Source organism: Castor canadensis, chromosome 4 (assembly GCF_047511655.1).
Source record: "Castor canadensis chromosome 4, mCasCan1.hap1v2, whole genome shotgun sequence".
In the NCBI taxonomy this organism is placed as follows: domain Eukaryota; kingdom Metazoa; phylum Chordata; class Mammalia; order Rodentia; family Castoridae; genus Castor; species Castor canadensis.
Window position 1 is genome coordinate 103,756,424 of NC_133389.1, and position 22,695 is coordinate 103,779,118.

A 22,695-nucleotide genomic window follows, 5' to 3' on the forward strand; every position below is an offset into this window, starting at 1 on the left:
CCCAATTTATAGATTTACAGGTGCATGCCACCACCCCCAACTTAAAAACCTTCTTATTTTAGACAAATGTGTTGCTAAGATCTTATAAGCCTACATAGTAAAAATCAAAATATAAATTAAATATAAAATTAGAAGATAGAAGTTATACAATCTTTAGGAAATAATTAAGCACCTACTGTAAGCCAGGGATTATCTCAGGACTGAGAATATAGAGAGATAAGCTCCCTGCTCTGAAAAGTATTTACATCCCAATGAGGATAGTCAATTAACAAATAAGTAAATAATATCAATAGTAATCAAAAAATAAGTATCAGTGAATTAACAAAGTGTAAGAGACTACCTTCAGTTTACATTATAGTTTTCTTGAGGAGGTAACATCTCAATTAAATTCTGAATGCCCAGAAATGACCAAGACAAAAAAAAAATCAGGTCACTAAAATTCAATTCTCCAAAAGCCAATTTTCAGAGACTAATTTGTATATTGAAAAGAAACAGGAAAAATGAAAACAGTGGTGTAATTGTGGCAGCTATCTCCCTCAGAACACACATATGCAGGAACACATACTTTTTGACTTTTATTAGTTATTATTGCTACAGAACTGTTTGTGAAATAAATATAAATAAGTTTCAAAGTATAATATCTATCCTAATCCTGAGAGTTAGTAAAATGGAGGTAGATTTTATATTACAATATCTTTTCTGTTTTAACCTGTTTTTATTGGGCTTTACTGAAACTACATAAACAGGGTGGGTCTTTAGGGTAGAAGAAAGGAAGATGTTGTGGAATATATAGGTTTTTAAGCATATCGCAATATTACAGTGTTAAATTTGGAAAACAGGAGAAATTGTCCAGTTTTTACAATACAAACTATAAAAATAAAGCTTGACTACACCTTGGATGATGGGTGTTTATAAAAGATAGTTATGAAAATCTTGGAACAAAATAGAGCAGACTTTAATAGTTAACAAAAGAAAGCAGGAATGGGTTTCAGAAGTTTGAGAAACAAAGCCTAAATGCTTTCTCAAAAACACCCTTCTGGCCCTTTAAGGAATGTATCAGGGTCGGCTCTACCACCTGAACGCTCCCGATCTTGTCTGATCTCAGAAGCTAACCAGGGTCAGGGCCTGGTTAGAACTTGGAGGAAGGAATGTATCAGGGCCCTAAAATTACACAATTCACATTTTGGAAAAATATTTAATGCCATAATAAAATGCCCACAAAGAAAAATGCAAAGTGATAATTACTCAGTGCTTAAAAGAAAAAAAGACATATTTCTAATATTTGGAAACAATAAAACTACTCTGGAGAGCAATTTTGCACGTGGAGTTGAAAATGTTCAGACTCTACAACCCACCATTAATACCCCGATATAGTAATACCCAAATGGTGGGATAGTAATATGCTAGAATACCTTTCAGTTCTTAAAAATGAATGGATTGGACCTGTCCATCTGTAACAGACAGGTCTATATTCTCAACAGAAACAGCTTTCAAAACAGTGTTGAATTTTTTAAAAGCAACTTGCAAAGTTGTATAAAATTTTAAGACACATATAACAAAACAAATGTTGTTTAAACACATATAGGAAATAAACATATAAAACCATGGCCAGGAAGGATATAGACCAGAATCCTGATGGTGATCACATCTAGGGCAGAAAAGAGGGGAATAGGTCTGAAAAGGGAAGCAAGACAGTAATTGAGGTAGTGTTTAACTTCATCTGTAATGTTTTCTAAGTCACTTATTTTAAAAAAGCAAAAATGACAAAACTGCTTACATTGTACATTTAGAGTGGTGATAAATCATTATTATATTAAACTCATTTTGTGTGTGCTTTAAAATTTCTAAAAGCAAATGATTAAATCAAAAGAAATTATGTCAATAATAATAACAGTGGCTATTTATTCTGAAATGAGATTCAATTTTTATTTTCATCTTCAAACTTCTGTACTGAGCAGCTTATTAGTGTAAAACGCTACATTTTGTATAAAGAGGTGCCTTACTCTTCTAGTCTGTTAGGCTACTATAAAAAGCCATAAACTAGTTGGCTTGTAAACAACAGAAATCTATTTCTGGATGCTGAGAAGTCTAAAATTAAGGCACCAGCAGATCCAGTGTTAGTGAGAGCTCACTTTCTCATCCATAGATGTTTGTCTTTTCACTGTACTCTCACGTGATAGAAAACATCTCTCTCAGTCCCACTCATAAGGGCTCCACCCTCATGAATCAATCACCTCCTAATACCATCACTTTGGGGGTTAGAATTGCAACTTGTGAATTTTGAGAAGACACAAACATTCATACTATATACCACTTATTATCTCTGAACTCCAAGCACCTAGCACAGTACCTAGTACATAGTAACTGCTCTGTAACTATTGAATGAAATATGAATAAACATGAACAGCAAAAGTCACTCAAAGATGCAATAAAAGGAAGACAGAAATAGAACATTAAGCCTGTAAGTGGGTCATTTCTGTTTGAAGCACAGTACAGTGGAGTGGACCCGGTGGTACACATTACTAGCTTAGACCCCATTGAGACTGTTAACTACTTAGTACTTTTCTTTGCACCTTGAGTTTTCCCCAATAATTTTTCTACTACTTTTTTTGCTACTTTTTCCATTGCCACATCCATAAGCATAATTCCTGGTTTTCAGTTAAATGAGTATGTGCTTTATAACAACTCTATTAACCTGTCTCAGAGCTAAAGCCACAAATAAGGCATGGGGCTGAACACATAATGGCCTTCACTATGAGACAATCTCTGGCTTTCTTAACAAGGAGACCCAAAAAAAATTTCAAACCAAAAGGTTTCAGACTAAATATGTAGACTTTTTAGAATGTAGATTAAACTTGTGTTGTGTGTGTACACAAAGTTGTTAAGTTATACATGCATATCTAAAACACATTACCTAAAAATACATTATTTTTTCATTTAAATTTTGTGAAACCCATTTAAGACTTCATGGGAATCTTAAGTTGTTTACCACAGTTTTCCAGAACAGATCATCTTTACTTTTATTTCAGTTATCTCAGATATATCATTTTTTGAATCTGTGAATGATGCTGTCACTGGAGACTTTTTAATTCACAAACCATAAGTCCCACTCATGTAACACTAGTATGATTTTTTCAATCATCCTTTAGTGAAATTTCATGAATCCAACAATTATGACTATATACTTTTAATGTTAAATTCATCGTTAAAAAGCTTATTTACCAAATGGCAATACAAAGTGCCACTTCACAATATTAAAATACTAAATCTTTTTTTTAATTTACTTGTCTTTTTTTATTTGACAGCTCCATCAAGATGACTTCTGTAAGCATTCCACACTAGCACTGGTCATTGTTGTCTCAACTAATACGCCTTTTCCAAATAGCACCTTGTGACTTAATGAAGGAATTAAAGAGAGTTCTCCACAATATAAGTGATGACTATAAAGCAACTCCACTCTTATATTCAATGCTATTAGGGAAGAACCTTCTCTTATATTATACTATACTGTAATATGCTAAAACATAAAGGTAAACCTTTTTCTTTAAAAAGACAAACCTTATCTTCTTTAGGCCTATATAATGACTAGGAAAGATAACTGAATATAGTACTAAATAGTAATGAAAATATGATTGAATTGATACAGTTTTCTGGATTACAAGTCACAAGAGGTGATTGACATACTTTTATTTCAAGTTAGAAAGAGGCTCTGTGCATTCCTCTGTGTATGTGTGTGTGTGTGTGCGTGTGTATAAAAATCCAATAATTATGAGTCTGTCTCTAGTAATCAAAAGTTGTGTGTAATAAAGACCAAGTGAAATGCTTTAACTAGAGTAAGTATATCAAATTGGAAGAAAACAAATTCAATTTGATGTCTAATTTTAATGGCAAATGACATCAGAGTGGTTGGGTATATCGAGTAGTTTGTACTACTTTAAAATTTTTTCAGCTTCTCATTTCTCAACATTGAATATACAGTTTACATGTTTGCATATGTTTCAGGCTACATTATTGGAATTTTGAAGTCATGAAAACATCAGATGAACGAACTGGCAACACCTTGGATTCAGATTGGAAGATAAAGAGAAAGTTTAAAGAATGTGGCCTATAAATGCAGGTGGTACCTGGAAATATTAACCGACTCACACTGTAAAAATGAGACCTGTTTCTAAGCAGTAGAGCTTGTTTTAGTCCAACATCAAGATTCAAGATAAAATGTACAACTAAAAACTTTACACTCCTCCCTCCCCCACTTTAGACAGGTACCATCATTGGTGAATTATGATTTTCCTTAGTTGGAAGCACTCATTTTTATGCAAGTAGATCATGCCCAGGAATTAAATATTGATGGTTTAATGTAGATTACAATGGGAAACTGGTATTTTCACAATGGCAGATTTCAAGGACTTGGTTCCAAACTGAGCTGAAGCTTCCCAATGTGTTTTGTACAGTCGGGGGAAACCTGTGCTGCATTGGCCCATTTTTGAAGGCCATCATGCTCTGTAAAGTAAGGATATCATCTTATTGCTGATATCTTTGGAGAGTCCCAAGCAGACACAGAAAATGAATGGAGGCAAGGAGTGTGACGGAGGGGACAAGGAAGGAAGTCTTCCAGCTGTACAAGTTCCTGTGGGCTGGCAGCGTCGTGTGGATCAAAATGGAGTGCTTTATGTCAGGTGAGCTCTTACGTATTTTACCTGTGTCTGTGCTAAAGTTGAAATCCCAAGAGTAAGGAAGTAGAGTTTGTTCCTCTTTGAGGGAACAAAATATTGTGACCGACAGCACTTCACGTAAACGTGAATAAATGACCTCTGTGCTAGGAATGTACAAATATTTTTATTCTCTACTGTTTTGTGATGTAAATTGCATTAGATTACCACAAAGAATTTTTTTTCATTCCTTATGTTTACAAAAAGTGCCATTCTGCTTATCTGTACTAACAATACAGAAAAATATGAAGATTTCTAAAGAAAACATATAAGCATCATTACCACATTCACAGGAGAATGTAAAATAATGGAAATAGACCTGATATCACTTGACAGTATCACTGTCCTTCAGAGTACTTCAGCTGTCTTTTCTGATACTAATGTGTTTTTTATCTATAGTCAGTTTCAATTATCAAACTTAATGCCTGATGTCAAGTAAAAATAACTTCCTTATTCTTTGTCCACAGCTTTTAATCTATTTCCTTGCATATACCATAAAAACAAAGAACTCTTGATAGAGCTAGTTCTTCATCTTACAACTAAAAATCATACAAATAAATGCAAATTCCTGCTCTTAAATTTTGATGGCATATATCTCTTGTACAACAAGTTGAATGGATAAATGAACTGTTAGCAAGAAGTTTTAATGTTATTTATTAAATAATCACCATGTAAGTTCATTACTTTGCAGTTTTTCAATAAATACATGAAAGGTTAGGCTACCATAAACCTTTGTTTGTGATATAATAAAAACAACCATAAAAGTAGACAGAACTCTTCACTTCTGGAAAGATATATTTATATGAATGAGATATTTTCTATTATATAAACACAAAGGATTTTTTGCCATAACAACTCAGAAAATCAGTTCAGATGTAGATTTTTTATTTGTTTTGTGTAAGGTGTTTCTTGATGCAGATTTAGTTACTAGTTGAAATTCTTTTATCATATAAATTTCTTGCCCTCATAATATTAAAGAATGTGCTTTATATTTATTGGGGTGAAGGGAAAAGAAATCAGAGAATGGAGAGTTCATCTGTTGTAAATAAGATGAATGAGGACATGGGAGATAATCTCTCAATGTGTTTCTATTGCCAATGTGGTTAATCAACTGCCAGAAATAGTCTGTTATAATATAATATATATGATATCAGTATTTATGGTTGTTCAAGTTGGTTTAAAAAGAGAACATTTATATTCAGCTTGGAGCAAACAACTCTAAAGTCTTGATAATTTTGTTAACTTCCCCTTCCTTGTTATGAAAGATAAATCAGCTTTTCACACTGCCATGAGCAGAAACCAAGTCTAGGAACCAAAAACCAAGATTCTGTCAGTTACCTTGTTCATGATTTTCTAAGTCTAACTAGACTTCACTATCTGAATGGTATAAGTTCTCCAAATCTAAATCTGTATTCTGAGAATTATTTTGGAAATAAACTATGCAGATAAATTAAAATGTTTTCAAATTAAATAAAGTCAGCATAGTTTTGATTTGTTTGTGTTTGTCCAATAAAGTACTACTTGATCATGTGTAGGAAACTAACCCACCTTCTCTTGCTCCTTTTTTGCTGTATGTTGTGTTTTTAATTTTTAGGTTAGTCTCTAGCACTCTTTTCTCAGATTAGCGTTGAGGCTACACATTAAATTTTCTACCTGCTTCCACTCTTTTAAGGTTTATCTATGCTTTAAACTTGTAACTGTTTTTACATTAATTAATTACTCCTAGAAGTTAATTAAAGAACTACAACTGGAGGAGAGACTCCAACTGACTGATTGAGAGAAGTATTTTTAAAGTATCTAGAGTACTTTAATGGAATTTCAGAATTCTTGTCTTCAGATTTAATTTTATAACTAAATTCCTTAAGGATTTAGTCTCTACAGTTTCTTTTAAGTAAAATGTTCAGTTTCCTTTCACTAAATTCATTAATTCTTCATGTGAAAAATCACTAACATACTTTTTTGGTGACTTTGTTTTATACAACTTTTCAGACTTCCAAAAACATCTTTTTGCCCCTTGTTGCTGTGGTGAATCCCTGGTCTATAATATAGGAATTGTTCTTTATATATCATCTAAAAATAGCCTAAATAAATAATTCAGCCAATCTGAGAATTTTCTTTTAGATTTCTCTTTGCACCCAAGTCACTTGTATGATTGTCCATAAACAAAATATCAATTGCATTATAGGTACAATTGCATTATGTTTTGTAGAGGCAAGAATAAGCTGTCCAGTAATATAATATACTTTGTATATGAAATGGAAAGTATTGTTTTCTGCATGAATTTGATCAGAAGGTATAAGTGAAGCTTTTGCTAAATAATCATAAAGATATTCTCAAATGAAAAGTATATAATAATTCTCAATGCATAGTATAGACATGCATTTAAGTTGTAAAACAAACCAATTAATTTAAAGTTCTAAAATGCAAACTACCCATTTTAAATTAATCCCCATTATAAGTAAATATCGAAAACTTATTCTGCTCTCTGAATCTGTAGATTGAAGTTGATCAGTATTTGCACATTTTACTAACTTTGTGACTTGAAGAGTAGTTACATCATACCATGAACCCAGTTACCAGCACAGAGACATGTAAGACACCTTTTTGTCACCTCAAAAGTTTCCCATCTTTCATCAGCGCTGTGTGATTCCTCTCTTCCTCTCTGTATGGTTTCACCATGCAGTGTAATTTGATTGGGCCACACTCATTCAACTTCAAAGAAATACACTAATGAAGGAGAGAAAGAAACCTTTTATATGGGGAGAACTTGGTTTTAGACTCGAACAGAAACAGGGAAGAAATCGTTAGCTCCAACTTTTGTAGGTTTATCAACTTTCTAGTTTGAACCTTAGCATGTTCCTAAATTTCAGTTTTTTCTCAAAGAGTTTTAAAAAGTAAATCTTGTAGTTTAAAGTGATAGTGATTACTTTTATGTAGTTTCCTTATTCCTTTCTTGCCTGTTTCTGTTCTTTCTTAAGAATAATATTTTCCCTTCTTTAGTCCATTCTTAATTTTTGAAGTGCTTTTGTTTTATTTTCTATGAAGAGCTCTGTATTTTTCTGAATAATATTTTGGTTCAAAAGAATGAGCAATAGTGGTAAAGACTGTAATTTAGTAGGTAGCATAATATTGACAAAGAAAATGCTTTTCCCTAATAGGAAAATACTATCCAATAAAGGACAGGACAGTAAGACTATAAATTATGCCTTTTTTCATATTATTTGTACAGTGAAAATTATTTCCTGATGTTTTTTTAAACTATTTTTACAGTCCCAGTGGGTCTTTGTTATCTTGCTTGGAGCAGGTTAAAACATACCTGCTTACTGATGGAACATGCAAGTGTGGCTTGGAATGTCCTCTTATTCTTCCCAAGGTAACCATTTCACAATAGAGCTACAGTAGCTTTTTTATACTTTAGGTATTTTACATATCTGCTTTTCTCATTTGGCATTTCATTTTTATATTAGTTCTCTAATCATATATTCATTTTAATTCTTTAATTAAACGTCTTTTACATGAATTTTTTAATGCTTAAAGATTGTTGAAAATAAAATCATTTTCAAAGTAACAAACTTAACCTTTATGTTAAATATTTTATTAAAACCAGCATTGCTGGATTGGGGTTCAGCTCAAGAGTGGTAGAGTGCCTGCCTAACAAGTATGAGGCCCTGAGTTCAAACCCCAGAATCACAAAAAAAATTTTTTTCTTAAAAACAACATTGCACTTTTTTTATTAGAGCTATACCTATGTTCAGTATTTAATAGTGCAATACTTTCTTTCACTACCATAATTACTCTTATCCACAATGTTAGTTTTAGCATGAGTATCAGTAAATCTGTCACAGTTATTACTAAAATCTTAAAGCTGAACCCTCATACCCAAAATATGAAACTGTTTTACTGCTTTACAAGGTCAAAAGTAAAATCATTTTAAAAAAATATTATTTGCTATAGAAACATATCACTATTCTCTGAATACGTATTATAGTGCTAATTTTAGAACTAAAGATTAGCAAACAACTTTTTTCTTTTCATTTGTATGTTTACTCCAATTTTAGAAAGAAATTTATGTAATAAATAAGGTTTTTCTTAAACAGAGAAATAGGTTTTTTAATCAGTGAAAAGATATTATGACTATGGTAATAAAAGGGAACCAAAGGAAAAGTTAACATAAAGAAATGTCATAGCTTTCTGTTTTGTCTTTTTAATGTACTTTATCTGTTGTTCTATAACATTTGTATTTTTATAGCATCAGGAAGTGTCTAAAGTTAGAAATGTCAGCTAGTATGCCTTTCCTTATGTTTATCTTGAGTGTCTTATAATTAGTATAATGTTCATTATTTACTTTGCCACTAAAAACCATGAGTTCAGCAGAGTATATAAAATTATTTTCCTCAAGTTTAAAAACTTGAGAAAGTTTTGTTCATGTTTATGGCTTATACTATGCATGACTTTGCTCTTTTTAAACAAGAGGATCTTTTAATTAAATGTTTTCACAGATGTATTCTAAACGAAGGCTGTGCTTTTTCCAGGTATTTAATTTTGATCCTGGAGCTGCTGTGAAACAGAGAACTGCAGAAGATGTTAAGGCAGATGAAGATGTCACAAAGCTATGCATACATAAAAGAAAAATCATTGCAGTGGCCACACTTCATAAAAGCATGGAAGCCCCACATCCTTCTCTGGTGCTTACCAGTCCTGGAGGAGGAACAAGTATGTAATTTGGCTAAAGGGTTAGGAATTCTCCTCCCCCACTCTACTCCAAGTGGTGGAATTGCTAGAAATCACATTGCTAAGTTTTTCCCATTCCACTTTTAAGCTTTGGATATCCTGTCATTTTAGTACAAATAGCAAATTCATTCTGAAAAATTACCATAGGGTGATTTCTCAAAAGTGCTTATCCAGATCATCTAGTTACACAATCAAAGTAAATACTAATTAACACATACAAATGCTATGCAGGTGTTTAGAGCTAAGCTAACAGAAGAAAAAGTGCCATAGTTTTTAGGAAACAAGTGTAGCCATTTTCTTAAGCTAGATTTGAATGTGTTGTATTGAGTCCAAAAACAAACATCACTAAACACAACTTAGTAGTGTTGTTAGAAGCTATCACTGTTATTCTTTCAGCCATTTATTTGCTATTTATTGAACACCAACAAATAGAAATCACCTTACCAAGAAATTTTTATAACTACACACACACACACACACACACACACACACACACAGAGGTTTTTTTTTAATTTTCAAAGCTGCAGAAAAAGTACAAAGATAGTTTATTGAACACCCAATGACCTTCAGTTCAATTTACCAATTAACATTGTTACAGAAGTTGCAGATATTATCTCAGCTCATCTCTAAATATTTCATCACACTGAGACATTCTCCCTCATGATCACAATCTAATGATCACACTCAGAAAATTTAACACTGATTTACTACTATTACCTGATATGCAGTCTTCATTCAAATTTCTCCAACAATGTCTCTTAGCTTTTTCAAAAAAAAGTTTTTAAAAAAAAAAATTCCAGGATGCAATCACAGATAGTTCACTGCAATTAGTTGCTATATTTCTTTAATGTACATCAATTCCCTTATTTTTTTTTTCAGTCTTTCAAGAAATTGAAATTTTTGAAGAGTTCAGACCAGCTTTACAGGGTATTTCTCAATTTGGATTTGCCTGTTGTTTCCTCACATTTATGTTCAGGTTAAACACATTTTGGTAGGAATAATGTGTGGATGATGTAACTTTTCCATTGTTAAGGTAGTTTCCCTTTTATGATTAATATGTACTCTGTGGAATTACACTTTGAGACTGAGGAACTTCTTTTTTGCAAAGGCAAAAAAGGGAGTATGAACTCCCTTCACTATATTAACAGTCAGTTATATTCAGAATTAAATATGATTAAGCCCCAAAGCATTTGCTGTGAGGGACAATTGATACTGTTCTGTGGAATTCTGAAAAATATGGATGATGAGTATAACCTGTAGTGATCCGAGAAGCCTTGGAAAATAATAGGATTTAGACGTCTGACGGAAATAAGAAAATTATTCTTTAGAATGAGTATAGTATAGCATTGTTAAGGGATAGGGAGATCAATCTGACTTGAGTGGGAGACTAAATAAGTTAATAAATTGGGTCCAAATTATTGACTGCCTTGGATGCAAAGAAGAACAGTCACCACATCATACAAGTAGTTAAAGATTCACACTTAGGACTCATGTGAAGAGGGCAATCATAGGCAAACTTGGCAATTGTTAGCACAAACCTTCTCTCCAATAGCCCACTAACCTTTAACAGTAACAGTCTGAAAAATTGCTCCACAAAAGTATATAAGGATAAAAAAACTTTTAGGAACTTTTAGCAAGGTACAGTTTTTAAAAGATAGCTGTAACAGTTTAAAGATATAGTTGACAGTAGTAAATTATTTAATATTTACCATTACCCTGCCACTTTCATGTAGCTATATTTTCATTTTTACATGTACTTCCACATGCATTGACAATATATTCTTATCTGCAGCTGATCTCACATCACATTATATCAAGCAGTTTTACCTGTTTCTATAGAGTCTCTCTGGTTTTTAAAATTTTTTTATTTATTATACATTAATAATACAAGGGGATTTCATTGTGATGATTCACCTTGTCCTTTATATTTCCATTCTTCCTCTTGTTCTTCCCCTCCTCATTCAAGTAGTGTTTAGTGGGTTTCATTGTTTATCTTCATATTATATATATAAAGTATACTTCCATCCTCTTCACCCCTCAGTAGCCTTTCCTTTCTCCATCTCTCCTTCTGCTAATACCTCTCTCAGACAGTCCCCCATATACATTCATGCCCTATTACTATTATTATTGTCATCATGATCATTTTAGGGCTAGGTTCCACAGAAGCTTGAGAACATGTGTTATTTGGCCTTTTGAGCTTGGCTTCTAAAGACCATATCAGAATCTTGATCTAGGTCCTTTGTCATACCTTACACAAGTTTCATTACTGAAATTAAAGATAGATATTTAAGTAGTACAAGCAATGACAGCTACATCTTCATCCCCTCTTAAAATGGTATACTTTACTGGATTAATTTGCTGCTCTTTTACTGTCTTTTTAACATAGCATTATTTTCATAGTCTAAATTCTATTTTCAAAAGTTGAGGTTTAAATAATTAAAGATCCAGAAGACTCACATAGTAGTTTTCACTCTCTTGAAATAAATACATTTTTCTGCCTATTTTAAAAAGTCTACTTGAATACACATGAAAATACCTGATAGGTATTTTAACATTACACTTGCTAACTTGTATACTTTAGTTTCTATCTGTCACATAAAATTGGACTAACTTTTGTTTGTTTAGATTCTTGTTATTTAAAGATGGTAATTAAATTTCCCCTCATAATTATATAAACACAAGAAAATATGCAGTAACAAGTGGTTTTTGTCCCTAAAGAGAACAGAGCCTTGTGATAATGCTAGTGATGTTACTACATATAACTACATTCTCACTATACTCAAGCTTTACTGTATTACTTCTTAGGATCAGAAAGTCTACATTTCCCAGGATAAATACATGTTCACTGGTTTCTCTTAGTTCTTGAATCACCCTACATAGAATTCTGTGTACCCCAGGTTGAGAACCACTGTCTTAAAAATTGTTGTTACATGTTTTGACCTATATACTATCTAGCAATTAGTAAAAATATATTTATCTTAAATGTATAATTATCCTTTTAAGTAAGTAAACCTCTGATTGCAAATGAGTCCATATATATTTGCTAATATGATTTAAGTCTAAAAATAGATACTGCAAATATACAGTATGAGTAGTGCCACTTTCATCTCCTGAACCTTAATAGATTCATTTGCCATTTTCTCATAAGACCCAGCTAGGGCTTTGCATCCTTTTCAATACAGCTCTCAAAGCGACCACCACAAATTGTTAGGAATTGGCATATGAAATGAATTTTATTTGCCATCTCTGTTTCAGAAGATACAACTTCATAAAATAGTTAAACATCCTTGGAGGCTAAAGAACGTAAACCTAGAATTCTGACATGATAGAGTGAAAATTCTGTATGATGAGCCAGCTTGCTTTTGGTGCCTGTATTCTGTCTGATCTCCAAAAGAACTGACAGGACTCCAAAAAAGCCAGAGAAGGCAAAATGCACTCATGTAAAAAGAGAATACTCAATTAGAACCCAGTACTGAAGATTTTAGCAGTCCAACTAAATTTTACATGAGAATTCTATTCTATTAAAAGGTGTGCATTTTTACTTCAGTTGGTTGACTAAAGTTGTTATTACAATAAGTACTAATTAAAAAATTATAATATGAAGCTAAGCATGATTGTTATATCACTACATTTATTCTTGTTATCACTTTCATTATAAAAGATTTGGAAGCCCATTCACTTAATTCACAAAACATTAAGAGCCTTACTCTTACAATGAAAAATGTCAGGATAAGGAAATGTTATTATGCTGTCCCTGAGAAGGTTTCAATAAGGTAACAGAAATAATTATCAGATAACAAATTTTCTGTGGAAATAGCAATTCATTTAAATCACACAAGAAAAATACACCATGCAAATTACCATTTTCTATTACAACTGTTCTCAAAAATTTCAAATCTAGGAAAATAGTAATGTCACCATTTGTATCTAGACTCTCACACCAGTCTTAACTTTCTATATCCTAAATATTATTAGGATGACTGATGTCAGTATATACTGATTGATATAGCCATGCTTTTTCAAAAAATATGCATAATGACCAGTTATTAAGAAGCCATGGTCAATTAAGGGAAAATAATGAATGTTATTAAATCAAAGTTTAATATAGCTTACATAACTTTTTTAATTGCATAGAATCACAGCTTCTGTTGGCAAATTTGTATTTCCATATGCCTTTCTTTACTCTCCCTTCTTGACTTTTCTCCTTTATCTTCCCTTCCTGCAAACACAAAATTGAGACTATTAATCAGAATTTTTTTTCTTTTTCATATCAGATGCAACTCCAATAGTACCTTCACGGGCAGCAACTCCAAGAACAGTAAGAAATAAGTCTCATGAAGGAATTACAAATTCAGTAATGCCTGAATGTAAGAATCCATTCAAGTTAATGATTGGATCATCAAATGCTATGGGAAGGTTATATGTACAAGACCTGCCTGGAAGCCAGCCACAAGAACTCCACCCTGTCTACCCCCGGCAGAGATTGGGCAGCAGTGAACATGGACAGAAATCTCCATTCCGTGGCAGCCACGGAGGCCTGCCCAGCCCAGCGTCATCAGGTTCCCAGATCTATGGAGATGGCTCAATCTCTCCAAGGACTGACCCACTTGGAAGCCCTGATGTTTTCACAAGAAATAATCCTGGTTTTCATGGAGCTCCCAATTCCAGTCCTATTCATCTCAATAGGACTCCTCTTTCTCCACCTTCAGTAATGCTACATGGTTCTCCTGTACAGTCATCCTGTGCAATGGCTGGAAGGACTAATATACCTCTTTCCCCAACCTTGACTACAAAGAGTCCAGTAATGAAAAAACCAATGTGTAATTTTTCATCTAATATGGAAATACCACGAGCAATGTTCCACCACAAACCACCCCAAGGCCCACCTCCCCCTCCTCCACCTTCTTGTGCTCTTCAGAAAAAGCCATTAACATCTGAGAAAGATCCACTCGGCATTCTTGACCCTATTCCTAGTAAACCAGTGAATCAGAACCCTGTTATCATTAATCCAACCAGTTACCATTCAAATCTCCACTCTCAGGTACCTGTGATGAATGTAAGCATGCCTCCTGCTGTTGTTCCTTTGCCAAGTAATCTCCCTTTGCCAACTGTAAAACCTGGTCACATGAATCATGGGAGTCATGTACAAAGAGTTCAGCATTCAGCTTCAACCTCCCTGTCCCCTTCTCCAGTGACATCCCCAGTGCACATGATGGGGACTGGAATCGGAAGGATTGAGGCATCGCCCCAAAGATCACGCTCATCTTCCACATCATCAGATCATGGAAATTTCATGATGCCACCTGTAGGGCCCCAGGCCACTTGTAGTGGTATAAAGGTTCCACCCAGGTCACCAAGGTCAACAATAGGGTCCCCAAGGCCATCAATGCCATCAAGCCCTTCTACCAAGTCCGATGGACATCACCAATACAAGGATATCTCTAATCCATTAATTGCTGGAATGAGTAATGTACTAAATACCCCAAGCAGTGCAGCTTTCCCTACTGCATCTGCCGGAAGTGGTTCTGTAAAGAGTCAGCCTGGTTTGCTGGGAATGCCTTTAAATCAGATCTTGAACCAGCACAATGCTGCCTCCTTTCCAGCAAGTAGTTTACTTTCAGCAGCAGCCAAAGCACAGCTAGCAAATCAAAACAAACTTGCTGGTAACAACAGTAGCAGCAGTAGCAATTCTGGAGCTGTTGCCAGCAGTGGCAACACTGAAGGACATAGCACTTTAAACACCATGTTCCCTCCTACTGCCAACATGCTTCTCCCAACAGGTGAAGGGCAAAGTGGTCGAGCAGCACTAAGAGATAAGCTGATGTCTCAGCAAAAAGACTCATTACGGAAAAGAAAACAGCCACCTACCACAGTGTTGAGTTTGCTCAGACAGTCTCAAATGGATAGCTCTGCAGTTCCTAAACCGGGACCTGACTTGCTAAGGAAGCAGAGTCAGGGTTCATTTCCCATCAGTTCAATGTCTCAGTTACTACAGTCTATGAGTTGTCAAAGCTCTCACTTGAGTAGCAACAGTAGCCCAGGTTGTGGGGGCTCAAATACTGCTTTGCCTTGCTCTGCTAACCAGCTGCATTTTACAGATCCCAGTGTGAACTCCAGTGTTCTTCAGAATTCACTAACACAGAACTTACCTTTAAGAGGGGAAGCTGTGCACTGCCACAATGCAAACACTAACTTTGTTCACAGTAACAGTCCAGTCCCCAACCACCATCTTGCAGGTTTAATAAATCAGATTCAGGCTAGTGGGAACTGTGGGATGCTCAGTCAGTCGGGCATGGCTTTAGGAAATTCATTACATCCCAATCCACCTCAGTCAAGAATTTCAACGTCGTCCACTCCAGTGATACCAAACAGCATTGTTAGCAGCTATAATCAAACAAGTTCTGAAGCAGGTATGGTTTTATTAGAAAAAAGTACCCAAAGGTACTAAACTTTTCTATGTTTTTTAAAAATTTGTACCAAAATATTTATTATGATAAGAATTGATCCTTTCCCCTTTGTGAAATTTTCCTTCATTTCTTTAGTATTTATAATTTTATTTACAGAATAGTAGGGATTTGCCTATTGGAAAGAATGACAGCTGAGGGGATTCCATGTGTTTCCGTTATCTGTTGTCGATCTGTCATTTTGAATATTGTTTGACTTTGAATTAGGTTTTTATAACCTTTGGACTATAAACTGCAAAAGAAGCCATAGAAGGCAAGGTTTCTGGTTTATGAGACATGTCCTTGGTCTACGCCAATATAAAAGCTGTTCCCCCTAGCTTTTGTTTGTATTCAGGTAAATGAAGCTCATCCTGAAAAATCCAACAAGGCAAAAATAAATGGATATTATTTTTCTTGCTGCTGAACAGAAATAGGTGAATGAATAGGAAAAGGTAACTAGAAGTTGTATGAAGTAGGAAGCTGTCTTCTAATGTGTTTTCTTATCCTAATTTGCTATCCTTTATTATTATTTGTTTGGGAAAGTTCAAAAATGGATATTGGCTACTTCTTTTTTTAAAAAAAAAAGTAATAATTTAAGTTTTCTAATAAAAAAAAGGCTTGAAAACCTGATTTCCAGAATTTTTGAGCTTGAAATTGTTTTAAATTTTCTTACAGAACTAAACTATTATTTTTAGCATTGACATTAAGGTTTTGAACTCAAAATTAATGTGAATCTTTATCCACTATTAATGGAGACAAGCTTATTACTTAAAAGTAGACACAGTAGAAAAAGAACTGTTTTGTGCAATAAAACCCTCTGAAATTGTTATAAAAACTGTACAGAAACACTAAAGAGGTCAGTTTGTTGAAATGTCAGAAAATTTGATCATGCAAACATTTAAAAAAATACTCAAAGTCCAACAATGACAGAAAAGAAATAAGAGATGATTGCTGAGTCATTATTTCATATTTGCAAACAGAAGCCTTTAAAAACTAGATTGTTTGTGGTTTAAGGCTATGGCTCAGTGGTGGAGTGTTTGCCTTGCATACATAAGGCCCTGGGTTCAATCCCTAGCACTGCAAAATAAATAAATCAAACCATATTGCTACTGGAAATGAGAAAACTGCTGAGAACCTTACCAATAAGCTATGTTGTAGCTATGTGTAGGCTGTATTATGCCACCATTCTAGGAAAGCATTATAATCCACATGTCTGTTGCTGATAGTAAAATCAAGTGTCTTTCTTCCTAGTCTTGCCTCTTATGCCTGCCATCCTTCACAACTGTGTTATGTGTTATGTTTTGATCTCAGTATTTAATGAAGAATATTTTGGTGACCTATTATGTTAAAAAAGAATATAAGTTTAGAAGATATTTGAAATGATTAGTGCCTTCTTGATATTCTTGGTTTAAGGAATCTCATTAAACTTTATTTTTATGTGTTTAACAAGATAATTAAAGGATATATAAGGGGCTTCCAACTTTTCACTGACTTGTATTCCATTTTGGACAATTCCACCCAAACAAAAATTTAATCTTATGTACTTAGAAGATCAAAGTTACATAAAGTCCATAGCTATTTTTAAATGTACCATATTTATTGAGCTTACCTGCAATAATTTTGGTGAGACATTGTTAGTCTCATTTTATTATACAGTTTTGATATCCCTTACCTCAACTTACTTCATTTCAGGTCTAAGTTCATATGTGCAAAATGTATGTATTTTATTAATTATGTATTTCAATGCATCTATAATGGAAAAGACCAATGTTTATTTATATTCTTGTTTCTTCTGATTGTCAAGTTTAGACTTATTTCATATAGTCTTGGTCATTTATTTTCTTGTTCCATTTGTCTGTGTAAAACATCTGACCTGGATTGCTAGTGCTGGGGCTGTCAAAGCACACTGGTTAAAAATTTATTAATATAAGAAAAGCATTAGCATATAAATAGCTAAAATGAGTAAGAATAAATGTCTAGGACTAATATGGATGTGACCAATCATATGTAAGCTAACATGAAGCATATGCTTAATAAAAATCTGTCAGTAAGAATTTTTAAAATATTAGGTTTAATAAAGTTACATGCAGCTGGTTATGAAAATGGGTTAATTTGCTAATTAACATAACTCTTTTGATGAGCTAAATATTGAGGAGGTTTTTAATACCATGTTTCTTTTTTGCTATAAAGTGAATTATATCAACTAAATGTGCTGTCATTGTAATCACCTAGCCCAAATATCTGTTTACACTGACATTTATTCATTCATAAAATAATCATTGAACACTGAGGCTGGGCATCCAAAATGAGACCACAGATGACAGTCATAGGTATCCCTATAAGAGTTTTTCTAGGTATTCCTAACATACCAGTAAGACGTTCAAATAAAAACCACCCTCTATTCTTCAGATGCTACATACAGCTATCTGTGAGTACCTGTTGTTCACCATGTGGCTTTATCCATATTTATAAACTGCAGGTTTCCACAGTGTCTTTTTCTTTTTTCCAATGCAGGGGTTTGAACCCAAGGCTTTGTGCACGTGAGGCAACTGCTCTACCACCTGAGCCATGCCCCAGGTCTTTTTTAGCTTATTGTCCCCATTTTACAGAGGAGGAAATTGAGCTTCAGAGAACTTAATTGTCCAGGATCATATTTCACTGAATCAGAATTTAAACTCAAGTTTATGTGATTCTAAAATCCATTTTCTTCCCAGCTGCATAAGTTCTTGAGAAACATTTAGTGAATACTGTTTTCCATTTCAAAAATCTTTTAACGTGCTCAATAGATAATGAATTAAAGCACATTAAGGCATGTTAGAAGCCACATTTGCCACCTTTTAATATAGTTTTCAACAAGTCAGTTTTTTGACTTGTCTTTAGACTCTAATATCATAGCATACAGTGATAAGAATATTTTTGTACAGATGAATCCCATTTAGTGACCTTCAGTTAATGAATTATCACCTTATTCAGAAAAGAATGGTTTCCTGTGGGTGACATGTGAGAAGACCTTTGAAACACCTGCCTATGGACATTCTAGTCTTGTCTTCCCAGGCATGGCTGCACAGTAAGAGTGACAGAGACCCACAGGCAACCTGGTTCAACTCTACTCTGGTAACAGAGCCTAGACACAACTCAAGTGACCTCAGTCAGTGCCTTCCACTCCCCTAAACAGCAGTCAAAAGTATTCCATTAAGATAAGAAATGTGTATTTGATTGATAATTTATTTTCAAAACTTATTTTAAAAAGAATTTTTCATTCTTAAAAAGCCCAAATATTGATTCTTATGCCTATAAGTGAATTCTGTATGTGTTCACATTTAAAATGTACCACAACTCAAGTATAGGAATTGAAGGCCTAGTGTGTCAAAATCAGATAAAAGATGAAACACTTAGACAACATTTCTAAAATGTAAGACTGTACAGGCCTTACTAATTGTGTGGCATTTCCAAATTGCCTTTTCACTAATGCTTCCAAGTAATTTGTACCATAGTGTGTACAGGTATCTGTTATCTTTTTGAATATTACTAAGTCAAGCTTAATATTTCCAAGTAACAGATTTAGACTGAACAGTAGGTTACTTAGTGACATGCCTCAAATTGTAAAGCAGTGCTCTAGTGGATTTGGAGATGAATCTACAAAATTCTGAATTCCTATTCCCAATATTCATAGCTCTGTTCTGCAAATCCACCAGTAGTGTACACTTCAAACAACTTTCACTTCCTAAAGAGAGACAAATTCAGATTGTATGTAGTTTCTGCACATATCCTATATAGTATTCTTGTTTAGGGGGGAATCCAAAATCAAGTGCCCTTGACTGGCAAACTTCAAAGGACCCTTACATCTTTTGAAGTGGGCCTCAGGCTACTGTACCCTGGCTTACCACATAACAAGTATACCTATGCCAATAACCCAGGCCTCCACAGAGGACTTGGCCCTGCCAGTATCTACATAATAACCTGTCCCTAGGTCCTGTGACTTTTTATAATTTCCAAAAAAACAAGAAAGATTTAGATTATTCCACTAATATGCTTAATAACAGTGGTCCCATCTTCCAATATGATAGTCATTAAAATACAATCTTTTCACTTTAAAATGCTTTTTATATTCTAGTAAAAAATCCATTTAATCAATTCTGCTAAGCATGTGAAAATATAATCTGAAGGGCAAGAGTATGGGTTTGTGACAAACATTTATTTGCCTTAACTCAAATAAATACATTGATTAATAAGATTATAAATAAATCTATGAATAAATAGATGTTCATGAGTACTTATATGTATATATATTTTTAAACTATAAAATAAAGTGTTCTCTTTCAGCACACTGATTAAAACTCAGGACAACCATTGAAATGGTAGGTATAAGACAATAAAATAGAGACCATAAAGAATAGTTTGGGTAAGAGACTACAAAGTAATTAGTTTGGGATTTTTGTTGTTGTTGTTGTTGTTCTATATGTTTAGTCTCAGAACATGCCAGTAAAGAAAATAAAAGGAAACTGTCATCCCCTACATTTTCTATATGAGGCAACAGGTGCAGAAAGATTAAGGGATGAAAATGCTCAAGGGTGGATTGTACTGTATGTTAGTCCTTTCAGGATATGAGGAGTTTAGTTGTATACAGACTAATGTAAACTAAAGAAAAGGGCGGAGGCTTCTTTAAGATTATGACTGAGTTAAATCCCCTAGATTTTTATTCCCCTGCTGATGCACAAGGGTTATAGGTTAAAGTTTTCCCTCTGCTCTTGTTCTTTAACCAAACAACAAAACTATATTAAATTTTGGATTGTGTGATTAAAATTCTATGTCTTTTCTTTTACTTAAGTTTTTGAAAAATGAGCCATTTCTTCTTTGCCATGAGATATTTTTACTACAGACAATGTCTTGCTGTTTAAGAAAGCCTCCTAATATCAGGGTTACACCACTTACTGTGTTTGCATATTCCAGATTTAGTGTTTCCTTGTGTGCAAAAGGAGTTAAAGTATGTTTGACTTTAATCATGGAGCCTATGTAATCAAAGGTAGTAACAGAACTCAGAGTGATATGACATGCTTGCTGATTCAATGACCTATTTTGTACCTTTCAAGAAATAAATTGTCCCAGTGTTACAAACTGGGAGAATTTTATTCCATTGCAATATATTAAGCTCACTTATAAAGCCACAAAAAAAATCTTTCTGTTCTGTAAGAGATACCTGAGCTATTATTTACTAAAATTAAATAATCCAAAAACATTTGAGTAGTTTCAAAAAGTACCCAGATTCTAGGGAGCAATATCAACTCTACAAAAATTTGACTCATAAAAATAATGCTAAAAAATATTCCTAGGGTATCATCAAAATGGGTTCTATTTCCACATGCATGTACTAATAAATAATTCAAATCATAAATTCTTACATTCTAGGAATTAACATTAATACTAGCCAAGCAATGGTTAGAGTAAAAATTATTGTCTAATTGTTATACTTCTTAGAAATTCAAAGTAATAACTCATCTTTTTACAGATTAGAAGTAGAATTATACAACAGAAGTCTGAAGGATTTGCAGAGGGACTCCTGGGGTTGGAAGTGGTCTGGGGAAGTTCAGAGTTTCTATGCAAAACCCATAGGCACAGGCATAGAAGTGAGTGCTCATCACAGATGCCCTACAGCAGAGCTCTGTATGGCACAACTCCCCTATAGAGTCTTTTGCTCTATAATCTGGTAAATAATGCTCCCTGAGCACAACTCCATAGACCATCCTCCAGAAACCGAGCAACTCAGAAACCTTATCCTGAAGCAGTGTTTTTCAACTATTTTTGCTTCTTCCCACAATAAACTAATGTGTTAGAATACACTAGACATTTTTTTAATGTATGATGAAAGTCTTACGAAAAATACTTAAAACATATGTACTTTGATATTTTAATCCCATCATATCTTCTCCCATCTTATTTTACTTCATTTTTGTAGGGATAGTCATGACACTGAAATGATTTTAACACCTACTAACTTACCATGACCCAGCACTTCTGTATATAAGCTATCGGTAAAAGTTTCCACAAAATAATACTCAAGCTGTGCAACGTTCTCTACATTTTCTTTTCTATACGCTTATCAAAAAATATCGGTTGGAGCATACTAAATTGATTTTGCAGCTGATTGATATGTCTTAATACTGTTATAGAATATTCATGAAGTAATTAATTCAGCATTTATTGAACATCTAAGATGTATTAGACACTGTTTTAGTACTGCAGATAAAATAGGATACAATAGAACAGTACAAAGTTGACCAAATTACTTTGAATTGGGATATTGATGAAATACTTTAACTATTACACATGCATATTCAAAAAAGAGAAATCCCACCAAACAAGAGACAACCTCTTTCCTCAAATCTTCTTTCCTCATAATAAATATTGTAATGTGATAAAAGAGATATGTTGTAGAGGGGATGAATTTGATAAAAGTAAATTATGTACATGTATAGAAATATAATGCAATCCCTTTGTGTAATTAAAGGAACTTTGTTACTTGAGTAATCTGAAATTTTTCAAACATTTTACAATTAATTACAGCAGTTTCCAGAGCAATTTCATATGTTAAGAAAGGAAATAAGCTGGGGAGGTAGCTCAGTGGTAAAGTGCGTAGCTAATGTTCACAAGGCCTGTCTCTTCTTATGGCCTCATAAAAGTCTTATGATCAGTATAAGACTGATCTCGGCTAGCAGGGTGGCTCAAGTGGTAGAACACCTACCTGCCTAGCAAGCATGAGGCCCTGAGTTCAAACTCCAATGCTGCCAAAAAAAAAAAATCAAAAGGATTGATCT

The 22,695-nt window shown here is 33.7% G+C and overlaps 1 protein-coding gene across 16 annotated transcripts in view; it reads left to right on the top strand.

Moving 5' to 3' along the window:
- The window catches only part of Mbd5 (methyl-CpG binding domain protein 5), a 384,589-nt gene that overhangs the window by 316,362 nt on the left and 45,532 nt on the right, over nt 1-22,695 (top strand). For 15 of the 16 annotated variants that reach the window (XM_074070701.1, XM_074070707.1, XM_074070706.1 and 12 more), the window contains 4 exons: nt 4,003-4,676; nt 7,980-8,082; nt 9,242-9,422; nt 13,715-15,850. In XM_074070701.1, the coding sequence (XP_073926802.1) occupies nt 4,564-4,676; nt 7,980-8,082; nt 9,242-9,422; nt 13,715-15,850 (2,533 nt within the window). In that variant the 5' untranslated portion in view covers nt 4,003-4,563. Of the gene's footprint in view, nt 1-3,305; nt 3,531-4,002; nt 4,677-7,979; nt 8,083-9,241; nt 9,423-13,714; nt 15,851-22,695 lie in introns of all 16 variants that reach the window. The other variant, XM_074070700.1, reaches the window with a different exon arrangement.